The sequence below is a fragment of the Polyergus mexicanus genome, unplaced genomic scaffold (assembly GCF_030449975.1).
Source record: "Polyergus mexicanus isolate NDT 795.1 unplaced genomic scaffold, iyPolMexi1.0 SCAF_13, whole genome shotgun sequence".
Classification (NCBI taxonomy): Eukaryota; Metazoa; Arthropoda; class Insecta; order Hymenoptera; family Formicidae; genus Polyergus; species Polyergus mexicanus.
The window spans coordinates 6,309,636-6,331,629 of NW_027223333.1; the positions used below are offsets into that span (position 1 = coordinate 6,309,636).

The 21,994-nt window shown below is 34.5% G+C and overlaps 1 protein-coding gene across 3 annotated transcripts; it reads left to right on the forward strand.

Annotated features, from left to right (window-relative positions):
• Positions 1-585: 585 nt before the first annotated feature.
• On the forward strand, positions 586-16,518 carry LOC138938863 (transcription cofactor vestigial-like protein 4). Of its 3 annotated transcripts, XM_070306209.1 has the most exons (6): positions 586-663; positions 737-1,142; positions 6,990-7,290; positions 13,061-13,225; positions 14,811-15,011; positions 15,482-16,518. In XM_070306209.1, exons 3-6 carry the CDS (start codon positions 7,233-7,235, stop codon positions 15,559-15,561), a joined length of 504 nt encoding a protein of 167 aa, XP_070162310.1. In that variant the 5' UTR covers positions 586-663; positions 737-1,142; positions 6,990-7,232; the 3' UTR covers positions 15,562-16,518. The 3 variants fall into 3 exon arrangements, with proteins under 3 accessions (XP_070162310.1, XP_070162311.1, XP_070162309.1); XM_070306210.1 differs by lacking the exons at positions 586-663; positions 737-1,142 and adding an exon at positions 1,411-1,653; XM_070306208.1 differs by lacking the exons at positions 586-663; positions 737-1,142; positions 6,990-7,290 and adding an exon at positions 11,101-11,316.
• The last annotated feature ends 5,476 nt before the right edge of the window (positions 16,519-21,994 follow it).

Here is a 21,994-nt window from a genome sequence, read left to right on the forward strand (position 1 = left end):
GAGAAAAATTTTTTCATATCATATCTCGACATAGTTATAAGTATTATCGATTCCGAAAGTATACGTAATACAAGTCTAATTTATATGCATGAATAATCTCTGTTGTATATATATTATTTATATCCCTATAAGTGGAATGACCGCATTTTTTCGTGTACGACTAAGACAACGGCAAGAAGAAAAGTAGGACATTGCCATTTTTGGCAAAAAAAGCAAAGTTAGAGAAACGAAGTCTTAATTCCAATTATAATGTTCTTTAATTATAATTTTATGTATTTTTATATTTATTATTAAATCAAAATAATATATAACTTTTTTATCGTCAAGTATTATGCGCAGGTTTGTGTGTGTGTACATGTGTTTACAGATGTGAATATACAACATATTACACCCGTATATATCCCGTACGCGTTTTCTCACGTATGTATAAATATTGCTAAAAATAAAGTAGAACAATGTATAAGCGTCAAGCGATACGATTCAAAGAGAGCAAAAAGTATATATATATGTCTACATCTTTAATCATATATATTATTATTATTATTATATAAATACAAAACTAGGACAAACATTCTAAAGGAATTTAGGACATATGAAAACACTTGGAGAAGGAGGACACATTCTCGGAAAGCAGGACGTCCGCTCCACAATCATTCTAATTATGTATGTATATATATATACATATATACATTATACATTTGTCGCAAGATATCAATACTCCGCGTATAATCGCCAGGTGATGTTCGTTGTGGCGACAAGACTCTCGTTGGCGTATTTACAATACCGCGACGCGCAGCGGGCGTCAGTTGGCGGTTTTGCCGTTAGGACGCGACGATCGCGCCGCATACCGCGCATTCCAGCGTAATGCTCGAGCGCGACGAGGGACGGAGGGGTGAAGGGGATGGACAGCCGAAGCCTGCCTGTCGGTGTCAAACGGGCCGCGCGCGTCCACCCGCCCGCATGCCATTAGATTTTCGTCGTTTTCGATGAAAACGCGTCCCCGCTGGCGGTACGACGCGCCGGCGACGAGGGTGCCGAGCTATCGACGTCACGTTTGACCGAGTGTCAACACACGGCGTAGGAGTGTCACGACGTGAGAATCGCACGGGCCTTCGCGTGCAGTGCGACGAGTGTGTCCACGGGTGAGTAAAGCATAACACGAACATACGTATATGCACGTACATACGTACGTGAATATATATACACACGTCAAATAAAGCGATACGGCAAGATACGACGTGTCGGCGCGAATCTTCCGAAGAATGCGCACATTTTTTCTCTCTCTCTCTCTCTCTCTTTATCTCTTTCTCGTTATTTTTTCCCCTCTTTTTTTTTATTCTTTTACACTATGCCGGATTCCTCTATTGATTCCTCGCGAACGTCGAGAGACGCGCCGCGCGGCGGCGCCGACGACCCGCGCGGAGTAGCGCTCTCGAAGCGTCCGTCGTCGTCGTCATTGTCCTTGTCGACACTCGCGACGTTCGAATAATATAGTCGGCGATCAATCCTCGACGAGCGAAAATTCGAAAAGCTGGCGCGCGATTGCATGAAGTTGGCTGTTTTCGAAATCACCGAGAAAGCGCGCGAGAGAGCCGACAGAGGACAGAGCGCCCGTCTCTTCGTCGTCTTGTTTGTCAAGGAATTTCACAGCAGGTATATATATGTATTTACCGATTTCGCGCACGCACACTTTTTGTCCTTCAAAAAAAGATCATCGTGTCGTAAGAAAATAATTCCGAGACCCCGACGAGCGTGCGAGTTGACATTTCGCTCGCTTTTAGAGTTTTTGTGGCAAAATCGCGTTTTGCATGATCGACGCTCGAGAATCATTGACGTCGACGAGAATAATCGTTGTTTCAAAAAAACCATATCACACATTGCAAGTCGATACATAAAGAGAAATGCAAGACTCGGCACATATCGGGCGCAAGATATACCAAATTCCACGGCGTTGTTATTCGCACGAGAAGGGAGTATCAGCGTTTCAAAATGGTTTACGACGTTTGTATTTCTCGGGGAGAAGTAGCATTCCGCAACGTTGGGATTTATCGCGGAATTCGCGAGCTCGTCCTATCTGCACGTTCGACGAATTCGAAGCGGAGTTCGAGCGAAACTCGTCGAAACCGGTATCGTTTGAACGAGATCGGATTTCTCGCGCGAAAATAATTTTTACGTTTGTTCACGATCATTTGCATTTGATACAATTTATCTCGCGTTTGCGTATTTTCTCTATTTTTCTAGATTTCTTTTATCGCTCTCGTTTCATTTCCATTCGAAAACGAGCGTGTTGCGTCGATTCCGTTTTGAATGCGTAAAGTGTAGTAAGTACACGCGACGCGACGCGGAGAAATCTATATAAAGGATTAAATTTGCGGGGCTGATATTTTTATTCCTTCTCCAAAAAATTAGCGTAAATGATTTTTAATTATTAATCCGTCGGATATTTTTGTAGAAAATTGACCATACATATAGTTACGTTAAATTTTTCAAGACATTATTCTATTTTTAATATATAACAATGGAAATAAAATACGCTCTTCATGTGTGAAAACGTTGTACATATATGTAATTTTATATATTCCTTTTCTTCTATTATATACTTTTTATTATATTTTTACGTTCTGTAATAAAAATGTAACATCCGAATATATTCGAGCAAATCAGAGAAAAGTGATATTTGACGTTTCATATGCGGTGTGTAAAAGTTCGGTGGAACATGCTCGCGTTTGGAATTCCATCGAGTGCGTCGAACTTTTCTCGGATAATTATACTGATCTTTGTTTGGGGAAAAGCGATTGTTATTACATTGGAATGCTGATTTTACGCCAACAGCCGAATAGATCTCTTTAGAAATTTATATAGATGGACCCTGACTCTATTTCTTTGTGTTTGAATTTCCTTGCAGCTGTTCAGTATATTTCTTTGTGTTCTGAGGATTTTTTTTTTTTGTAGGTGTACGATGATCAAAATTTTTTAAGTTTTATTGTAATCTTTTTGTCTCCCTGTCGTAATAAAATTAGAATTCTTAACACATGAGGTCACGATGGCAGTTCATTTATCGTAATGTTGTTATCATATTTTATATGTTGAATAACACAGTCCCGATTTATTAATCTTAAAGTTTACAAATTGAACTTTGTGTAATCTCGTCATTTTTTTAACGAATTTGTGCAGAAAATATTTGCGATTGTAAAATATGCTTTTATTTTATTCAATTTTTTTTATTTTTCTTAGATATACATATATAATTCAAATAAAATGTACATTTATTTGTATAAATTATATGTTGTATAACGGTAATTACGCACACATTTTTGTTTCATTTAAGATAAATACTTAAAAATAAAAGTTAATGTCGATGAAAATTATATTTAAAATATCGCAAACAAATCAAAGGAATAATTAAGACAGCGGGTTTAAATGTATTGAAATTTTAGATAATTCTCACTCGAATCAATTTTTTTTTCGCGAGTACGTCAACGAGAATGTTCGACGAGGAATCTCGATCGGCGGTTTCGAGCTCCGCAGTCGCGTGTATAATCGCCCGCATACCACGTGCTATTCAGTGCGTATATATATGTACGCATATATACAGGGTGTGTGCACAGTTACAGATTACGAATCCATGAATTTGGAATCAATTTTTCTTCAGCGGAAACTTTGCAGGGTCTTATACTGCAAGAGTTTATGATTTTTAATATTAATGAATTCGATTAAATTATTATTAATCGTCGAATCAAAAACACGATCCGAAAAAGACAAGCGTTTTTCAAGCGCTAAAAATAAATTATACATGTATGCTCATATTAGCGGTGTTAAACAGCTGCTTATAATATTGCATTATATAGTTTTGTAATTCTAAATTTAGAATCATATTAATATAACTTTTATTAAATAAGCTTATTTATAGTTAAATAGAAAAAGTATTTGTCGTATATTGTATAAGTGGGTCTCCAGTGTTTGCGTTCATGAAATTTGAAAGCTATATAAACGTTTCGATATTGATAGCATTTCTTCTAGTGTTTTATAGAGACACTAATCCTTAGACACCCTGTGTATTTATTCGATCGAATCTTCGACCGAGATAACACGTCGCGTGGGAATTCGCCGATCGAGTGGTTAGAGTGGCGTGCGTGATGTTAGTCGAAGGCGCGAAGATTCACCGTTCTCTCTGTGGCTCACACACACACACACACCGTTAATTTAACACACGTTCTGGCTAATTAAATCATATTAAATATACGGTTTAAATTTTTACGGTCATAACTCATTGTTAGATCTGCGCGAGAATAGAGAGAAAACTCAAGTTTTTCTTTTATATTCTATATATCTTAGTAAAAATATACTTTTAACAGTTTAAATTTTATCTAATTTTATATACCTTTTTAAATATAATTTTCAATATTTATTTATAAATTTCTAATTCAAACATGATTTTTACTTCTTTTCTGTGATTTTTATTTAGCTTGTACTAATTTTTATAAATTACAGAATGCACATAATACTAGAGATCAGAGATAATATAAGTATGAAAATCAGTTATTTTCACGACAAAGAAAATATAGTTGAACGAAAATTTCCACAAATATCAAAATCATACATAATCCATAGAGAATTACGAAATAATATATTAAAAAAAAAAATCAAATTTTTTCCCCAATAAATGAGATCGAAAAAATTGACAAGGATAAATTAAAATGTTTAAAATACTATTTATCGAAATTGTAAATTTTGCGTGTTTAGAATTTTAAAAGTTTTACGTGTCTGAATTCCGATCTCTCTTACATCAATTCATGTTTATAAATACGCGTCATTTCGTATAAATGACGTTACATATACATGCGATTTTTGCATGCACGCGATACACTTTATTTAGGCCGTCCTTTCGTTTAAATAGTACGACAGCTGAGACGACGCGTGATTCATAAAACGTTTACACTATGCGTTACTCGTAAAAAAAAAAAAAAAAAAAAAAAAAAAAAAAAAAAAAACGGGAGGAAGGGGCACGGCCGAGGAACGGCACGCCTTTGTAAAAACCAGATTCATCCTCAAGCTTATCTCGTTGTTTTATCACGCGAGGAACTCCACAAACATACGACACGCGCGGAATCGGGCGGTGTCTCGTAGAATTCTTTCGAAGAGATGGCAAATTTAAAGAATTTGGTATTAATAATTTAGACAATTTAGATTTGTAAAAGTTGATAATAATTAATAATTAACATAAATCAGTAAAATAATAGTTAGCAAGCAAAGTAATAATTAATAATTCTCGAATTGGGAGATTTATAATCTTTAAATGTCAAATGTTGATCTCTCTTCTAATTCTGGATATTTTAAAAATTTGCTTTTATTTCCTTATTACAATCTTCTTATTCTATTAATGAAATTAAGCATTTTACTTTTCATTGTTAGTGGGAAATTAAAAATATATTTTAACGAATTAAAGCAATAAGAGAAAGGGAAAATGAAATCGTTTCGTTTCTGTCAGTTTGCACAAAATGCTTCGGAAAAAACAAGAAGAAAAGGCTAAAATACCGGAAAGAGAATAATGCGTGGAGCGGAAGGGAGGCGGATGAAAGGTTGTTTATATTGTTATGATAGAATCGTGATGTCGACCGTACGGTAGTGTTGCGAGAAGTGGGAAAAGCATGCGAGGAGGATGGTAAGGAATGAGAGAGGCCGTGATACAAGTAGCGAGGGGCTCGAACTAGCAATCGACAATTCTCTTTTCCTTCAAACAAATTCGAAAATACCATTTTTCTATTTAAAATAAGAGCGAATACCGGAAATGACTATATACTAGGCTTCCTTTTTGTTTTACATCAAAAAAGATTTCAAAAAACGAAATCGATAAATTAAATTATTAAAAATATTATGCTTTCGAAGTTCATATACGTGTATAGGAAATCTGAAAAAAAATCAGTAGAAATCTTAATCCAGAGATTGTAATATTGATGTAAATTACATATCGCATACAAAGGGTTTTCTAAAATATATAATTTAATTAAATTTTACTTAATTCATTATGCTAATTATAACGATGCATATGCATTCTTTCCGAATTCCATTAAAAATTGTATATTAATGAGAAATCGTGAAACACACATAAATGTTTATTGTTTATTACATGCATATTTTATAAAAGTAATAATGATAATCTGCCGTGTTTTGATATTTAAGTAATGTATGCTAACACTGTGCCAATTCTATTATATACTATTTTCTATATTTATATCTTTGCATTTTTCAGAAGAATATTAGATAATATTTGTATATTTGTCGAGTTATTTAGACGTTGGCTTTTCTTCATTAATGTAAAACTGTCAGATGTTTGCAACTTGAAAAGAATGTATAAGAAATATATATCAGTAAAGTTTGCCTAAAGATCTCGAGCAACGAATGGAAAATAAATTCGAAAATTATCATAATTTGCCAGGCTTCTAAATATTTTTCGTTAGTTTTAAACGTCTGTAGTAATCTTCTAAATATTTTTTAAACATTTTAAGCGTTAATAATTAAGAAAATAACAATTAAAAAAGAATGCGATTAATTAGGGACTTGATATCAAGAGACTTAATATAAAAAAAAGAATGAGCTATCAGTATTAATTGCATTATTTAATAATCGCTAAAGAAAAATCGATTCTTAAGTGGTCAAGGAATATGTCGTTAGAAATATCATTATAACCATATATTTAATTAAAACGATTATCAATCGGTATTTGATTGATTCTATTTTGCGCGAACGTGTCGATCCTGTTGCTAAGTACGTGGCACGCGAGAAGAGAGATCCCGCGAAAGAAGGAGAGAGAGAGAGAGCATTGCGGGGGTGGGGAGTCCTACGAGAGGAGGAGAGGTGTTGGCGGTGAGGAGTCCGCATTCCACAGACAATGTCACGTTTTTTAATCCCCGTTTTACTTTATTTGCGCCGCCTTCGCGGTCACGAGGAAGGCCCCAAACAGTTATAGTTCGACTTCTGTCCCTATACAGATACAGAGAGCGCCTTCTTTCGCGACGTGGAAGCAGACGAGGACAAGGACGACGTATCCTTGCCGCGAAAACAGCGACGAAGGAGGCAGCTGTACGCAGTGGAGCAAAGTGAGAATTCGCGAACCGCTGTCAGGGTGCATGTGAATTTCGCGCGGGGGGTGACACCCGAGAGGAGAGGGAGAAGAAGAAAGAGAGAAAAGGAGGAAAAATTTGGAACAGACGAAACGAAGGAGAAGGGAAGATATGTCCGCTGTCGAGAGTGCCTTGGACGTCCTCTCCAGAGCGGCGACGATGGTGCAAGGTCAGTTTATACTTTTATGGAATATTTTGCGATTCGCGCGATCAGAATTTCTAATAACGTGTCTTCTCGTCGAAGTATCCTTGGCCGTCGAGAGACGAAATTACTCTCATTTTAATCTAGATTAATATTTGTAATACGTGATTATAAAAAAGTTGATCGTATCTCACTCCATTTATTCTCCTTGAACTTTAAAATTTTAAAACAAATATAATAATAATTAAATTAAAATATTAAAGTTAATCATTCTTATATATTATTCTATTTTATATTAAATATATTTCAACTAGAGAGAGAAATTATTTCACATTTACAGATGATATAAGAGACATGCTATCTAATATTACAATGCGGATAATTTATAATTATTTTTATTTTACATTATTAGATATTATCAAAATTATGTGAAAAAATATAATAATATAAATAATCAGGAAATTTGATAAAAAAAATTAAATATTAAAAGACAAACAGCTTTGTCCTTTTTTTAAATTGCAACATCTACTCTTTTTATTATTGTTTTGAACACATGTTAAACAGTATGTTCTATGATTTTAAACTACATTAAACTCTTCTTAGAATATATATATATATATATATTAAACTCATTCTTAGAATATTAAAAACAAATTTGAAAAAACTTGTGTTTTTTTATTATATAATGATTGTCTTTAGACAAATGAAGTAATCTGCGCTATAAAATAAAATACGCATATCCATTAAGTATAAAGTATTAATATATCAATATATCAAGTATCAATATATCATTTTCCAATTTTCCAATCTGAAAATTTCTGTGCTTTAATATTTGGCTGCGCCTTATTTAAAAATGAAAAAATCGAAACGTTTCTAATTTATAATGAAGTCCATTTCTTTTAATTCTGTCATGCTCATTTTCTCGAAAAGATTGCTGCGATCTTTCCCTTTGTCTTTTCCAGAAAATTTCGAATTATATGTAAATGATATGATGGATATGCGGTTTAGCGCGACGTAACGCGATCAAGTTATTCGCGCGAAATGCACAGACTTTAAAAACAGCGACGAACTACTTGACATGCCGTCGACATTCCTCGCATAATTCGTTTAATAGTCATTCTATATTTCGCGCGCGTGCACGATGGCGTTAACCAGGCTCGTTTGTATGCAAGCTGCGGCGAATCGCCATAGGTATCGTCTATTATTATCGCAGGTGCCTAATCATAATGCAATATGCCATTACCTGACATAAAAAAAATTCGCGATTGTAACGTACTGTTACTATCTCGGTTACAATCCAATCCGCAATCGTATTTATACGGAATCGATCATACGATCGCGGGTGAGCAATCGCATTCCTCGCTTTGTATTCAGTCAGTCCCCTTACGAAATCGTCTTCGCAGAATGATCCGAACGCTTTTGCGCGATTGCTGAAATAAGGAGTACAACAATGAACATATGCAAATATATTTAAGTTATACAATAAAATGTTTGAAGTATGTATCTTCAATCTCTAATTGATACTATATTTTGAAAAGTCAATAATGTGTATATCTGAAATATATTTTGCCAGATTCGAAACTATATAAATTATTACATTTCTCTGCTAATTAGCAGCACAACAATTTTTTAATAAAATTTATGTAGTCTGAAAAAGAAACATAAATGATAATTAGTATTAATTATATAATGATATATATATATATATATATATATATATATATATATAATTAATATTATAAATATTAATAAGATAGTTATTGGTTTGCCATTTGTCGTCAAAAGACGATCGTGTAATTCAAATTCTGATTCCATTTATGCTTGTTGAATAATACCTCGAAATGTTGTAACAACGGTTCCGCACAGTCGTCGTTTATAATCGTGCGATTCTGCGTATTAAAGCTTGTAGATTAAATACACGTGTTCAGCTCCGCGCGTGAATGCGCATTTGCTGATCTTGAATTTTTATTCTTGGACGGAGTAAGTCCGTCCGTCCTCCGCTTACGTCGATACATTTTATCAGAGGGTTTCAAACAAAATATGCATCGGCTGCTTAAATTCTCTGTTGCATTTTATACTTTTGTTTCGAATATAATAGATCGAATGAATAAAATTATTGATTTTATTTACGATACAAATTAAGTAGACCTTCTATACGAATGAATGAATGTTAAGTTGCATAATTGTCACACACATTCTCTATATATATTTTTTATAATTTATTTTGCCCTGTTATTGTTAAAAAATTATGTGAAAAGTTAGCAACTTTGCGAAAGTCGCGGACTTGGCGACAAAGTCGATGCGTGATAATGATAGTACATGGATATCGAGAGAATTAAAATAAACTCTCTCCGTCGTTATCACGCATTCGTGCGTGCATCGCATCGATGCGCCGATTTTTTATCGTATAATATTTGCGTGGTATATAAAGGGTCGTACAAAATTGCTCGTTTTATCATCCATATGTGATCTTCGACTTAAGAATTCGATCTTCTTAATAAAATCATATTTAAATTGTTTTTTAAAACAATTACATCCGCAATATTATATGCGCGATAACATTTTAGAATATTTTTTATTTATTAATCGCACTACAGCATTTTTTATTTTTACATTTGACTCGCCTAAAAATGTTTTAAAGATATAAAAATTGCAAATAGGATGGATTTCGAAGAATTTTTTAGTATATTTTTATCATTTTATCGAATCTTAAATAATCAATGGATGTTAATGTGCGAATCTCGGCACACCCAGTATGCTATACGAGAGAGAAAGAAAAAGATAGAGAGGCTGAGAGAGAAAGCAACAAGAGAATCGAGTTGGTTTTGCGCGCTCGTTTGTAGTATCCACTTTACAAATACACACTTAAATTCGCGATGTATCCGTGCAAGATGCTGTACATTTATATATGTGTATACGCGAGTCAGCGTATTTGTATGTGTAAAAAGCAACCTCCTTCGGTTTCACGTGGACGGCGAGAGGGGAGAATGCGGTGAACGACGAACCGAGGAGGCGGCGGTGGATGAATGAATGAATCTTAAGACAGTCATGAGAGAGACGCATCCACGAAACCCCGCGAGTGTGCCTTTGAAAGGGACGCGCGTTTTGAAGGACTTCGCGGCTTCTTCTCATCGTCGCTGTTGTCGTTGTCCTGGAACATTGTGCGCATTTCGTGATTGCACTCCTCGATTGTGAATCTCTTCCTCGCAGCTTCTCTCCGCGAATGCGCGTCTCACTCTTTCGCAGCTCCTGCGTTTTGTGGCTTTTTCGCATTTTATCTCGTACTCTCAATATATATAAACCTCTCGTCGAATTCGCTTCTTTCTTCGTTTCTCCGATTTTGCCTGTTGCTTTCTTCTTACTTCCAATCAGTCTCAACTCTTCACGTGATCTTTTCTTTGATATTTTGATTATTTTGCACCGCATCGACCATTCTGTGATCAGCGTGATTGGCCGTCTTCGAGAACAAAAATGCTTTGCGTGATACCTTGCGTTTGTAAAAATTTTGGAAAAAAAGAAAAAAGTGATCAGCACGCAAATGAATTTATTTAAGAATGAGATTTTTAATGTGCAAATCGTATTGTAATTTTTTTTCATCTCGAAGATGAAAGTGACAAAGTGCTTCGAAAAATACGTCGAGCGATATGTCTTCTAAAAAGTTTTAATGTAAAAGTTATTTTTTCACTACGTTTTTATACGTTAAATTTAAGTAAAAATTATTCTAAAAACAATTGTAACTTTGTCGAACAATTTTGAAGAGTATAAAAAAAGAGCTGTTTTTTGAAGAAGCTTCTCCGAATAAACCGAGATCTTGATTCGAGAAAAGAATATCATTCCATACGTCCGAAGAACAATAAACTTTCACGGTGATTCTGCTCGTCGGAAGATCAATCACTTTCGATCTCTCGTAAGGAAAGGCGGTCCCCTTAATTTGACTCGCTTTTGCAATTAATGCTCTCAAGGCCGATAACATGGAGATCCCATTCAAGAGACGGCGTCTCTGGCAACCGTGGCGTAACATTGACAGTCTTCGACTGATTTGCAAATCGGAAGGTATGTTACTCTATAGAACGCGATAGAAAATAAAAGAGAACTCTGAGAAAGTCTAGAAAATGAAATGCAAATTAAAAGAAACATAATCCCATAAAGTTTAAAATTGAGTTTAATAATGAATTAGAGATGTTTCTTTGCCGCATTCAGGACTAATCGGCGAAGAGATTTGTACAGTATAATTTGATAAGAACTAACAATTAATAATGTATAGATTTAGACGTTGAATGAATGTTCAATTATTTTGTCTCTTATGTTAAATTTTGGAGAGTTTTAATGATCTCGATTCATTCGCTGGATAGAGCCAGCTATATATTCTATAATTTGACGATAAAGGTACACGAGTCATATGCTCGTTTGTTAATTATCAGCAGGACTTATCGAGAAGTCAATCGACTAGCAGATGGAGGAAACCCTCTCGCCCCGCTCATCTCTTCGGTCCATTCATCTTTTCCCTACGTGCCTCTAAACCAGTTTCAACATCTTCCTGATGAGCCTCTCACGATTATTAGGCACTTCCTGCCCATCCTGGGAACCGGACTCGTTTTTATCATCCCCCTTCTTCGTCCTCCTTCTTTTCCTGCTTCTTCTCTATCGATTGCAGGGAAGGGTTGTTGTTAGATCGGTTTTCCAATTCTAGATACCTCGTCGCGAGGAAATGAGCGAACTTCGGCGATTTTATAAATTTCAATCTATAATGGAACTTATTACAAGGACGCGCCTAGAATTTTGAATTTCATTTTTCTTATAACGTAAACAAAATGACGCCAAAAAATTACATCCCGTGTAAAAAATAAACATAAAGAGAGAAAGCTCATCAATACGAAAGATTCAGTATTGTATTTGCCGATACTGAAAAAAAAAAAACCATACAGGTATCAAAAGAAGAAAGATTTACGAAGGTTCGACCGTGAAACTATCATTATTCTTTCTCTAATCTGACTTATACTAACAATAAGTTTCCGTAATTAAGTTTTGGCGATATTCTCGCATCCGGTAGCGATATAATATATATAACATTTTATTATGTATTGAAATAACCAATCTATTTTGTTTACGCAACTCCAAGCTGCTTTAAACATATACATCGTGTTTTTCATTCGACGTATGAAATGTATTGAATGTTGATATCATTAATGCCTGATCAAGTTTGCTCGTCTCTTTCTTACGTTTATATTGATTTATGTGTATGTGTGTGTGTGTGTGTGTGTGTGTGTGTGTGTGTGTGTGTGTGTGTGTGTTCTTTATTACATTCAAGTATATTTACAACGGATGTTTTCTTATAGCTCATCTGTCGTTACCCTCGCTTTCACCCTGTATTTGTAGTAATACGCATGCGTGGCATTCCTCTTCCGTTTCACAGTAAGACGAAACAAAGTGTCAGGAGAAAAAATAAGTCAGTGTTTCTCGAAGGTTTAGAATCGTACGTCTCGTGCATACCCTCGCTTTAGAATTATACGAATTGTCTCGTGCTATAATCCTATCCTCTCGACACTACGAATTATCTTATATTACTTGAATTGGAGCAAGACGAATTCAAAGAACGTAGAAAGAATTCGATTCGGAGTAGTGAATATATCATTGGCACGATAATTACAGCAGACCGAGCGTGATCGGTATAAGATTCTCAAGAAATAACATAAGATTTGAAAAAATCCATCTTGATCATCTCTTCATCTGGTAGAATCATCGAGTCGTTAATCCGTGTGCATTCACAGTAGCATCTTCGGTGCTTTGTGTGTTGCAGAGGAGAGACCGAAAACGACGAATCTACAACGAAAGCCGAGCAGCGCGTGGCGCAAGGAGCGTAGGAAAGATCCGATTCAAAGCGAAGCGTTGGATATGTCGGCGGCGCGGCAGCATCATCACCATAGCAGACCGAGTGTGATTGTCCCCACCATGCCGCAATCCGGTAAGCATTGCTGAAGAAGCATTGCTTTTCTCACCTAAAAGAGAAAAAGATATTAGTAAAAGATCAGTTACGCGCACCAAAAAGAAAGAATGTTTCATGTTGGATTATAAAATTCTCCAACTGACGAAAGACAAGGATACCATTTCTTAATTCAACCGATGAGAAGATAAAGTTTCAAGTTCAGCGTTAGAGTTTCAACGAATGATCGAATGATAGAAAAAAATATTTGATATCAAGATATAAAATTTTCAATGACGAAATATGTGAGAGATTCTAATTTTATTTCGAGTTGTGATACAAAGTCTCGATATTGAAGAAAGTTGATAGATACACCGATAGAGTCTACTCGATATAATTTCTTTTGGTAATGTTATTAAAATTTTATAAAAAAAAAAATAGAATAAAACGCTCTAACACTGAAATCGAGATGTAATTATAGAGCAACTCCAACACTCGATATTTACAGAAGAAAATTAAATTAATTATTGAGAAAGCAAATAAGTAAAAAAAATCTCTCTTTTAATTTGTAATATAATTTTATTTAGTTAACGAGATTATTAAAATGAAATATTAAAAAAAAAATCTGATTGGTTATAAAAAGATATGATTGTCATTTCTCTGATTGTAAGTTTAAGAAGAGATCGTCTGCGGAAACGATAAAGATTATTGCCTTATCGTCATTATGTAATCTATTGGTGTATAGCTTGTACAAATAATAAATTTATTGTTATCTACATACTTCGCACTGTCCGGTATTTTTACCGGACTGTTTCCGACTAACAACGGATATTTTGACGATGTCGTTAAGCATCTCGCGTCCCTGAGATCCTATTGTCGTCATAAGGATGCCTGCGTTCCATGACAATACCCGCTGCACCGAAATATCGTGCAGATGTGAGGCCACTTTCAATGGGAATATACGGTTAATCCCGACAGCATACTTTCGTGCTTGCAGGCTTTCCTGAAACATTAATCCTCGTATTAGTCATGAATGGAATTAACACGATGATGGATAATCCGAAGTACAATATATCATAACGACGCTGATTTTAAATACTTCAGTATACTCAGTTAGAAATTATTAATAAATATTATTTAAGAAGTTTAAACATGATTAACATATGCATAATTAATATTAATATATATGATATTAATATATATTGTTTCCGAATTTATGTCCCAAATATCAGAAATAATAGATTTTTTTATACATTTTAAAAAAGATGCTGCAATTTAAAGATTTTATTGAAATTTTAGCAAATTATTTCTTTATATGTTCTCGCGAGGTTTTTATCTTTTATTCTAAATCTTTTTCTGAATCTATGTGATTTATATGTACTAACTAATCACATATAAATATTACATAATTAAATACATATATATATATATATATATATATATATATATATATATATATATATATATATATAAATGCATATAATAGAACATATATTATTAAGTAATTACATGTTAATAGTAAAAAATATTAGAAGTAATGTCAACGTAATATAAATTTTGCTTGTCTCTGCCAGAAACGCTACTTATTTGGAGTTAATTAACGAAAGGGATTCGTATTTTTGTTTAGGCACTACGATCGAGGATACGGCGGAGACGCCTACGCCGACGGCGATGCCTACTGCGGCGAGTGGACAGAGGACCGGCATCAGGACGGCGGGTGGTGTCAGCGATCCTGCGATCGACGAGCATTTCAAGCGATCATTGGGCCCGAAAGAGTATGCGGCCGTCTTTAATGCCACTAATACCGACAAGGAAACCGGCCTGAGCGGTAAGTATAAAAATTTAGCGTGCGAAAAGGGAGTAGAAGGGTAGATGGATAGATACAACACTCTAAATCCAGCCTTGAGTCAACCATGGATGATGGTATTTTCAATGGTCCGGGTTAGACTTGATCTGGATTCAATTTATCGTCTTATTACTTATGAAATGCGATTTTTACGCGATTAATTCGCTATTGGCAGGTTTGATTTACGAAAAAGAATAAGATATCTAAATTAAACAATTTTTTGTGATATTTTTCTCATACTGAAAAGATATTTTTATAATTTCGAATCGATTAAATAAGTAGGAAATTTGATTATTTTCACGCGTTTTATAAAAGTTTCATAAAAAAGTCAAAGTTTAAGAATGTGTGACATGCAAATAGACCAAGTAGAACTGTTTGGATCCAGCCTATGTCGGATTAGTTTCCTTGATGGTCTAAACTGGACCAATCTATCTTATATATTCTTTGCGTAGTTGATGATCATTTTGCGAAAGCTCTCGGCGAGACCTGGACGAGGCTTAAGGCGATCAATCGAAGCAAGGAATCCACCTAACCACCGGGGAAATTCGTCAAGAATCTTATCGTCGTTCTCGTTGTCGGCTTCGTTGTCGCTTGACGGCCATCGTAACCCATTCGGGTGAAATCGTTCCAATCTTGCTCGTTAATTATGCACTAGCGATAAGTCATAACCGATAAGAATTAATTGCATTCGCGCCTGTACTCGAAGAGTCCGCACATTGGAGGAAAGCTGAAATTATAAGAGTTTTTAAATAAACGTTGAGCTGAAACGTCGAGAGCTAAATTATCAGGCGGTACAACCTGTTACTGTGCACTCTCTTAGAATTGGATTTCTATATCAATATTCGACATTTGAAAAGATACAAGTTAAAAATGTTAAAACATGACGGATCAAAGTCGAAAGTATATGGACTAAATATTAAATACTTTCTTAAAAATATTGACTCACTTTTATGCGAATTACATCTTTTGTTAATAAAATTACATTGTTCGCTTATAGATTTGAAATCGACCGACATTTATTCCTTTTCTTTTATTAACTGGCAAAATTATGACTTATATTCTTTTTTTCACATCGGACTCTTTCGTAAAACATTTTGTTTTAATTGATACGTACTGCGCCGTATAAGGAGGGTATCAAGTGTTCTTGATCTTCTTGCTTTTCAACTGGATGCTCGATGTCGTTGCTTTTTCGTCAGACACGCGAAATAAGAAGACATTGGGAAGGCTGGTCCGCTGTGCGCTACATTTTGTACGGTGAGTGCATCGCGCGAACGAATTTGATATTGTATATAAGCATGTAACCCCTTACTACGCCATCGCCACAGTCATTACCGTATAGTTCCAAGTTGTGTATGAATATAAAATTATTTATTCTAATATTTCATTTATTCCTCGCAAAATACGAAGTTTATATATATGTACACACAACACATATATATGTATGTATGTATATAGAATGTCCTATATAAATAGGGTACAAACCGATATTTTTTTTTCTTGTCAAAAAATAAACTTTTTTTTTTTTTTTTTTTTTTTTTTTTTTTTTTTTTTTTTTTTAAAGGAAATTGCCTTTAGTAATTTTTTTCTTTATTATAAAATAAAGTTTTCCGACATCTTTCATTCGCGAACGCAACTACTATTAAAAAGAGTTGGAGTTACCTGATTTATTTTAGAAAAGTATAAATATTAGATTTAATTGTAACAGAATTATCAAAATTCTACACGAAGAATCGAAAAAAAGTGCACTATATTGACATATTAAAAAATGAGAATTAAGAAGGAAAGGCGAAAATATCCGCGTCTTAGCTCCTATCTGCCAGTTTTTCCACTTAATTGTTCTTATCCTGAACCTATTGCTGTTACTATTCAAAAAATGAGATATCCTAAAAACAATGCATTTTCGGAAATTTTCCCAAAGGAAAAAGATATATAGTACTACTGATTTATATTCTACCTATATGTTATCTTCTCATAGGACTTCGTGTATGTATATGTGTGTGTATGTATATAATATTTATATAAGTGTGTACGAAAGATTACAACATACATTAACTAACCATGTGATACGTTCCCTCCTAGTATAAATAATTGCAACAAAGTAAACAATATTTTGAAATTCGATCGTATACGATTCACTGGACAAATGTCTGATATTTCAATTTTGTTTTTAGAGAGGGCTCTCTTAAGTCAGCTAAGAATTGATAAAACTAAGTTAATAAATTTACAAATTTCGCGCAATTAGCAATTAGAAATATTTTATGAAATGTTTTTTCATGACATTCTTTACATAGTTAATCATTATAGTTAATTATACTACAGGCATACATCTAACGGGCAGAATAGTTTAGACAACTCTCTCTCTCTCTGTGCTTAATTTATCTCAACTAGGGGGATAGGATCATTGTTCATGTCTTGTATATTGTAATAACGACCATTATACTAGAGGAATGAAACGCGCGCACAAGAGGGTTGGTGAAAAGAGCTGTAATTTAATAATAAGACAGGATATCGCACAAACAACGTATAAATATTACGTCTTCGTATCGGCCGTAATGCCGTACTAGTGACTGTAAAGATAAAAAAAGAATATGTATAGATATAAAAATGATGTATGAGGAAGAGTAAAAAAAAAATAAGAAAGCGTTTAATTATTCTCACAGAATTACGTTAGTCTCCGCCAACATTCTCTCTCCAAGATCTTTCTCAACTTTTGATCGCGCGCACTCGTAAAACGAGAAAACGATCTTGCCTCGCTTCGTCTAGCTTTGCCGAATGCTAAGAAGAGTAGTACTGATTTCTAATGGTGCTAGGAAGTCCAACTCGTACCCCAGCACGCACAGAAGTCAGTACCTCTACCTTCTTATATGCGCAAAATTCTTTCACTTTCTATCGTCGTAACTAAAAAGCGCGTCGCACACACGGTGAGTTTTCAGATAGGATTATTGCGAAGCCTTATATGAGATATGCTATCTTCCCGGAGAAAGGTCAAGGATCCGCAAAACTAGGATAAACGTCATCGAATGTTACGCGAATCGGATATTTCGAGATCAATATCCAATTTCAAAGATGGGGGATTGATTTCACAGAATGAATATTTACATCATATCTCTTTAACCCAATTACTCCTTTATCAAACAATAATTACATACCTTCTTTCGCCTCCGAAAACTACGGAATTTTAATTGTTTCATCCGGTAAAAGAAAGTGAAGTCGGTTACTCTTCGGGATGAATAACACGGAGAACGAGCAAATATGCATATTCCACGATTATAAATAAAACCGAACGTCTAGGCTTTCTTAAAAACAGGAATTTCCAACTGATGGCAGAAAGAAAAGCCCATCGATATATTACGAGTGGAAATAATAAGCGAGACTTTCCTTGTTCGAACGTTGTTATTCGTAGGTGGGCCCAGATGGGATGGACTGTCCCAGGAGCGCTCGGATGGCTTCCTATATGCAGGCGGCCTGTTCACTTGCCGTAAAGCAAAGTGGTAACTTAATATTAAAGCTGAATATAAGTATGGTAATTCCATATCGCAGAGTCTAAAGTAAGTCTACACCTTATATTCCGCTTGCTCCTTCTCCCCCGCTACCGAGCACTCAGTCATCTCCGGACTCTGTTTCCCTCTTACTCCGGGGTACCTCGAGCGTGATAACGCGACAGGATACTAAATATCGGCTGTTCTCTTTGCTCAGAGTGCAAATTGCCACCGTCCTCTGTCTATTACATAGCCTTCTGTTCTCGTTCCACTTGTGGTCTCCTTTCATTCCTTTTTGTCCCCTTTCTGTTCCTCCCCTACGCGTACAATAGCGGTTTTTTTCCTTACTCGTCTTTCGACACCCGATTTTCTCGAAATATAATTCGGTATATACCGACAATTACGCAATATAAATTATAACAATGAGTAGATAAAAAAATATCTATCGCTGTACAAATCTCAAACAAGTTTTACTTAATTATTGCAATGTTTTTCAAACAATATGAATACAATTTTTCTCTATATTAATAGAGATTCAATTTTATTTAGTAATATGTATTTACTAATATGATATATTTTGAATATTTTTCCAGAATAACGTATTAAATTTCTACCAGTTTTGATTAATTCAAACGTCTCGATGCAGGATCAATAGTTTTTAAAATACACAACTATATTCGTGTGATAAATTATATTATTATGTCACAATCTTTTTCTCTCTACTTTTTATTTAGAAAAGCGATTGGATCGACAAAGCAAGTTTTACCGTTTTATCTATTGTCTTGGAATGATTTTTAACGAGATGAGAGATAGGTGACTAAAGTCGGTTATATTATCATCTACGCATCTTTTTATACATCTCTTTTGCGCATTGTTCATAACTGTAGATACTTTTTGAAGGTTTTCAAACAATTTAACGTGCATTTTAACTGCGTTAAGTATACTTGATATATGCTAGTAATTAAATTTATTTTATTTTATTTGCTTTATTATCGATTTGCTACTCATAAATTTAAAGAATTATTTTTTCAAAAATATTTATTCCTATTTTGCGTATCACAGATTATATATATTGATATGTAGATGAAACCGTTATAGATATTGCTAGAAATTAAGTAAAGTGATATAAAAAAGTATTTCAAATAACATCCATTTCCTAGAATTTTCGAAAATAATTTTTTCTTCAAGTGATTTTTGTCGAATGATGTCGGATTTGTTGGTTGATGTTTGAGAGCTTCTACTTCGTACTTTCTGCTCGCAGTCTGACTCGCAGTCGGCCAAGGGATGTGGATAAAGGGGGTAAACTTTCGGGACGCGTCATCCTGGATAATTTATAATTAATTGGGGCGAACGCCTCTCTTGCTTCCGGGACACGCAGCTGGAAATGGGCCAGTAGATCGCGCATTAGAGCAGATGCTCGCGTAAACGCACGTTTTCCAACGCACACGCAGGTGTTGCTCGATTGGGAAAATATATTAACCATAGAAGCGAATCCGATTTTCGTATATCCTTATGCATCCGCATGTTGCGTTTTTTGTATGTAAATGTTAAAACGAAGGAGAACGCGATGGGAATATATGCCAGATGCTAGAAAGTACGTGACTGAAAAGTTTTATGGAAAAAGTGAAAAAATAAAGTTTTATGTATTGTAGAGTGTATAGAGTTATTTCGATGTCACTACGTAAAGTAAAACTATTTTTGTGTTACAAAATAAAATCTAAAGTTTTAGTAAAAGTTGAAATTATCTAGTCTAAGAATGCTAATTCTGTGTCTGAGACATGACTCTGAAATACTATCATGCTCAGTTTTCGGGGCGTAATAATTTGGAAAATTGTCCATAATTATTTCCAGACTGTATATTTCTTTTGTGCAAATATGAGGTTAAGTTAATGAAAAATATGGAAACACTAATAGTTTTTATTAATTAAGCGTTATTTATTGGCTTTGTAAATAAATTCTGAATTTATCCATCGCCGAAAAGATTGCTAATTTTTTCTGATATTAACTATAACTTTTCTATACACTTCCTTGCAATTATTATCTTTCCCTTTTTCTTTTTCCAAAAACCTAAACATATATCTGTTTTATTCCGAATGCAGAAAGTTCAATTAAAGAGAATAAATCTGTGGTCGATTTTTCTGACATTACTCAAATTTTTGTCAAGAAATCAACAACTTTCTAACGATTCGTTACAGATAACTTATATAACTCAATTGTCAATCAAAACGAATAAAGAAATTACATTTAAAAGTTCAACGAACATCAAAGATATATAACAGAAAGAAAAATCTGTCCTCGGAATGTTTTGTAAAATCGACTAGTATATGAAATAAATTTATCGAGTACTTACATGTTGATTGGAGATTATCGATAAACAGGTTATCGGACGTCAATCGCGTCTAGTTTATTTATCATCTCGCGGAGACGCGACACGTTGTTGTTTGTTCATCTCAGGTCTCTCAGGCGTATCTCGTTTCTGAACCAGATCCGCCCGCGACCGCAGGTCTGGCGTCATTTTCCCGTTTTCTTCTTTTATGTTACTCGCGACGTGTTAACATTGATAGAAGCGAAAAACAAAAAGAGAAAGGGAGAGGAAAAGAAAGAAGTTGCAAGTTATAACAGAGTTGAGAAATAAAGGAGAATAGAATAGAATATATTTCATTCTTTTTTTTTTTTGAGATCAGAGATGCCTTGAGACATTGTGCGTGCAGAATCGAAAAATATAATGTAATTAAATTGCATTATCAGCGATCAGTTACTCTGTGGATACTTTGAAGGTGACTTATCGAGATGAAGAAAAAGATAAGAGTGGCTAAAGTAACCAAGGACGTAATGAAATCTGACTCTTGACTTAAATAGTCAAAACTGAAAGAGAATAAATGAAACGCGATGATAAAACTAACGATGGAATGTGTAAATATTAATTTTAAGATAATTGAGGATTAATAGAACTGTAGATTTGACAAAGGAGATATATAGGAATATATATATAAAGTTGTAGGAAAAAAAATTTATATATATATATATATATATTACAGACATATGTGTAGAAAAATCATATAGAAAAATAGAAGAAAAATTATAGTTACACTAGAGAGAAAAAGAAGATCAATAGACGCGACACGTCAACGTTATGCATCGCGTTGGATTTGCGACGCTGCACGCCTTGCATCGAAATCCCCGGAGTTACCCCCTGCATGAACTGTTCAATCCGCTCCCAAGCAGACACACCGAGTCATCCTGTTCCAAAATATCCCCCTACGATACGAACCCGGTCGATTACTATTCCATGACTTCTCGACAGTTGGGCTATAATCCTTGATCCTTCGATTACGATGCGGATCGATACAGTTCCAGATTCCTTTCTCCCTTTTTATCTGTAATATTCTTTTCCATCGTGCTTTTTTTGCTATCAATTATTGTTCTACTCTTAGGAAAGAAAATATTACTCTCTTTTTCACCATTTTTTAATATTTAGGGCTTGAT

What these genes read in the sequence shown, in the direction of transcription:
- LOC138938863 (XM_070306208.1), top strand. Translation starts at nt 11,235, where the DNA reads ATGGAGATCCCATTCAAGAGACGGCGTCTCTGGCAACCGTGGCGTAAC. An exon ending in ACTGATTTGCAAATCGGAAG is followed by an intron (nt 11,317 to 13,060) that starts GTATGTTACTCT and finishes TGTGTGTTGCAG; the next exon opens with AGGAGAGACCGAAAACGACG. An exon ending in CAAGGAAACCGGCCTGAGCG is followed by an intron (nt 15,012 to 15,481) that starts GTAAGTATAAAA and finishes TTCTTTGCGTAG; the next exon opens with TTGATGATCATTTTGCGAAA.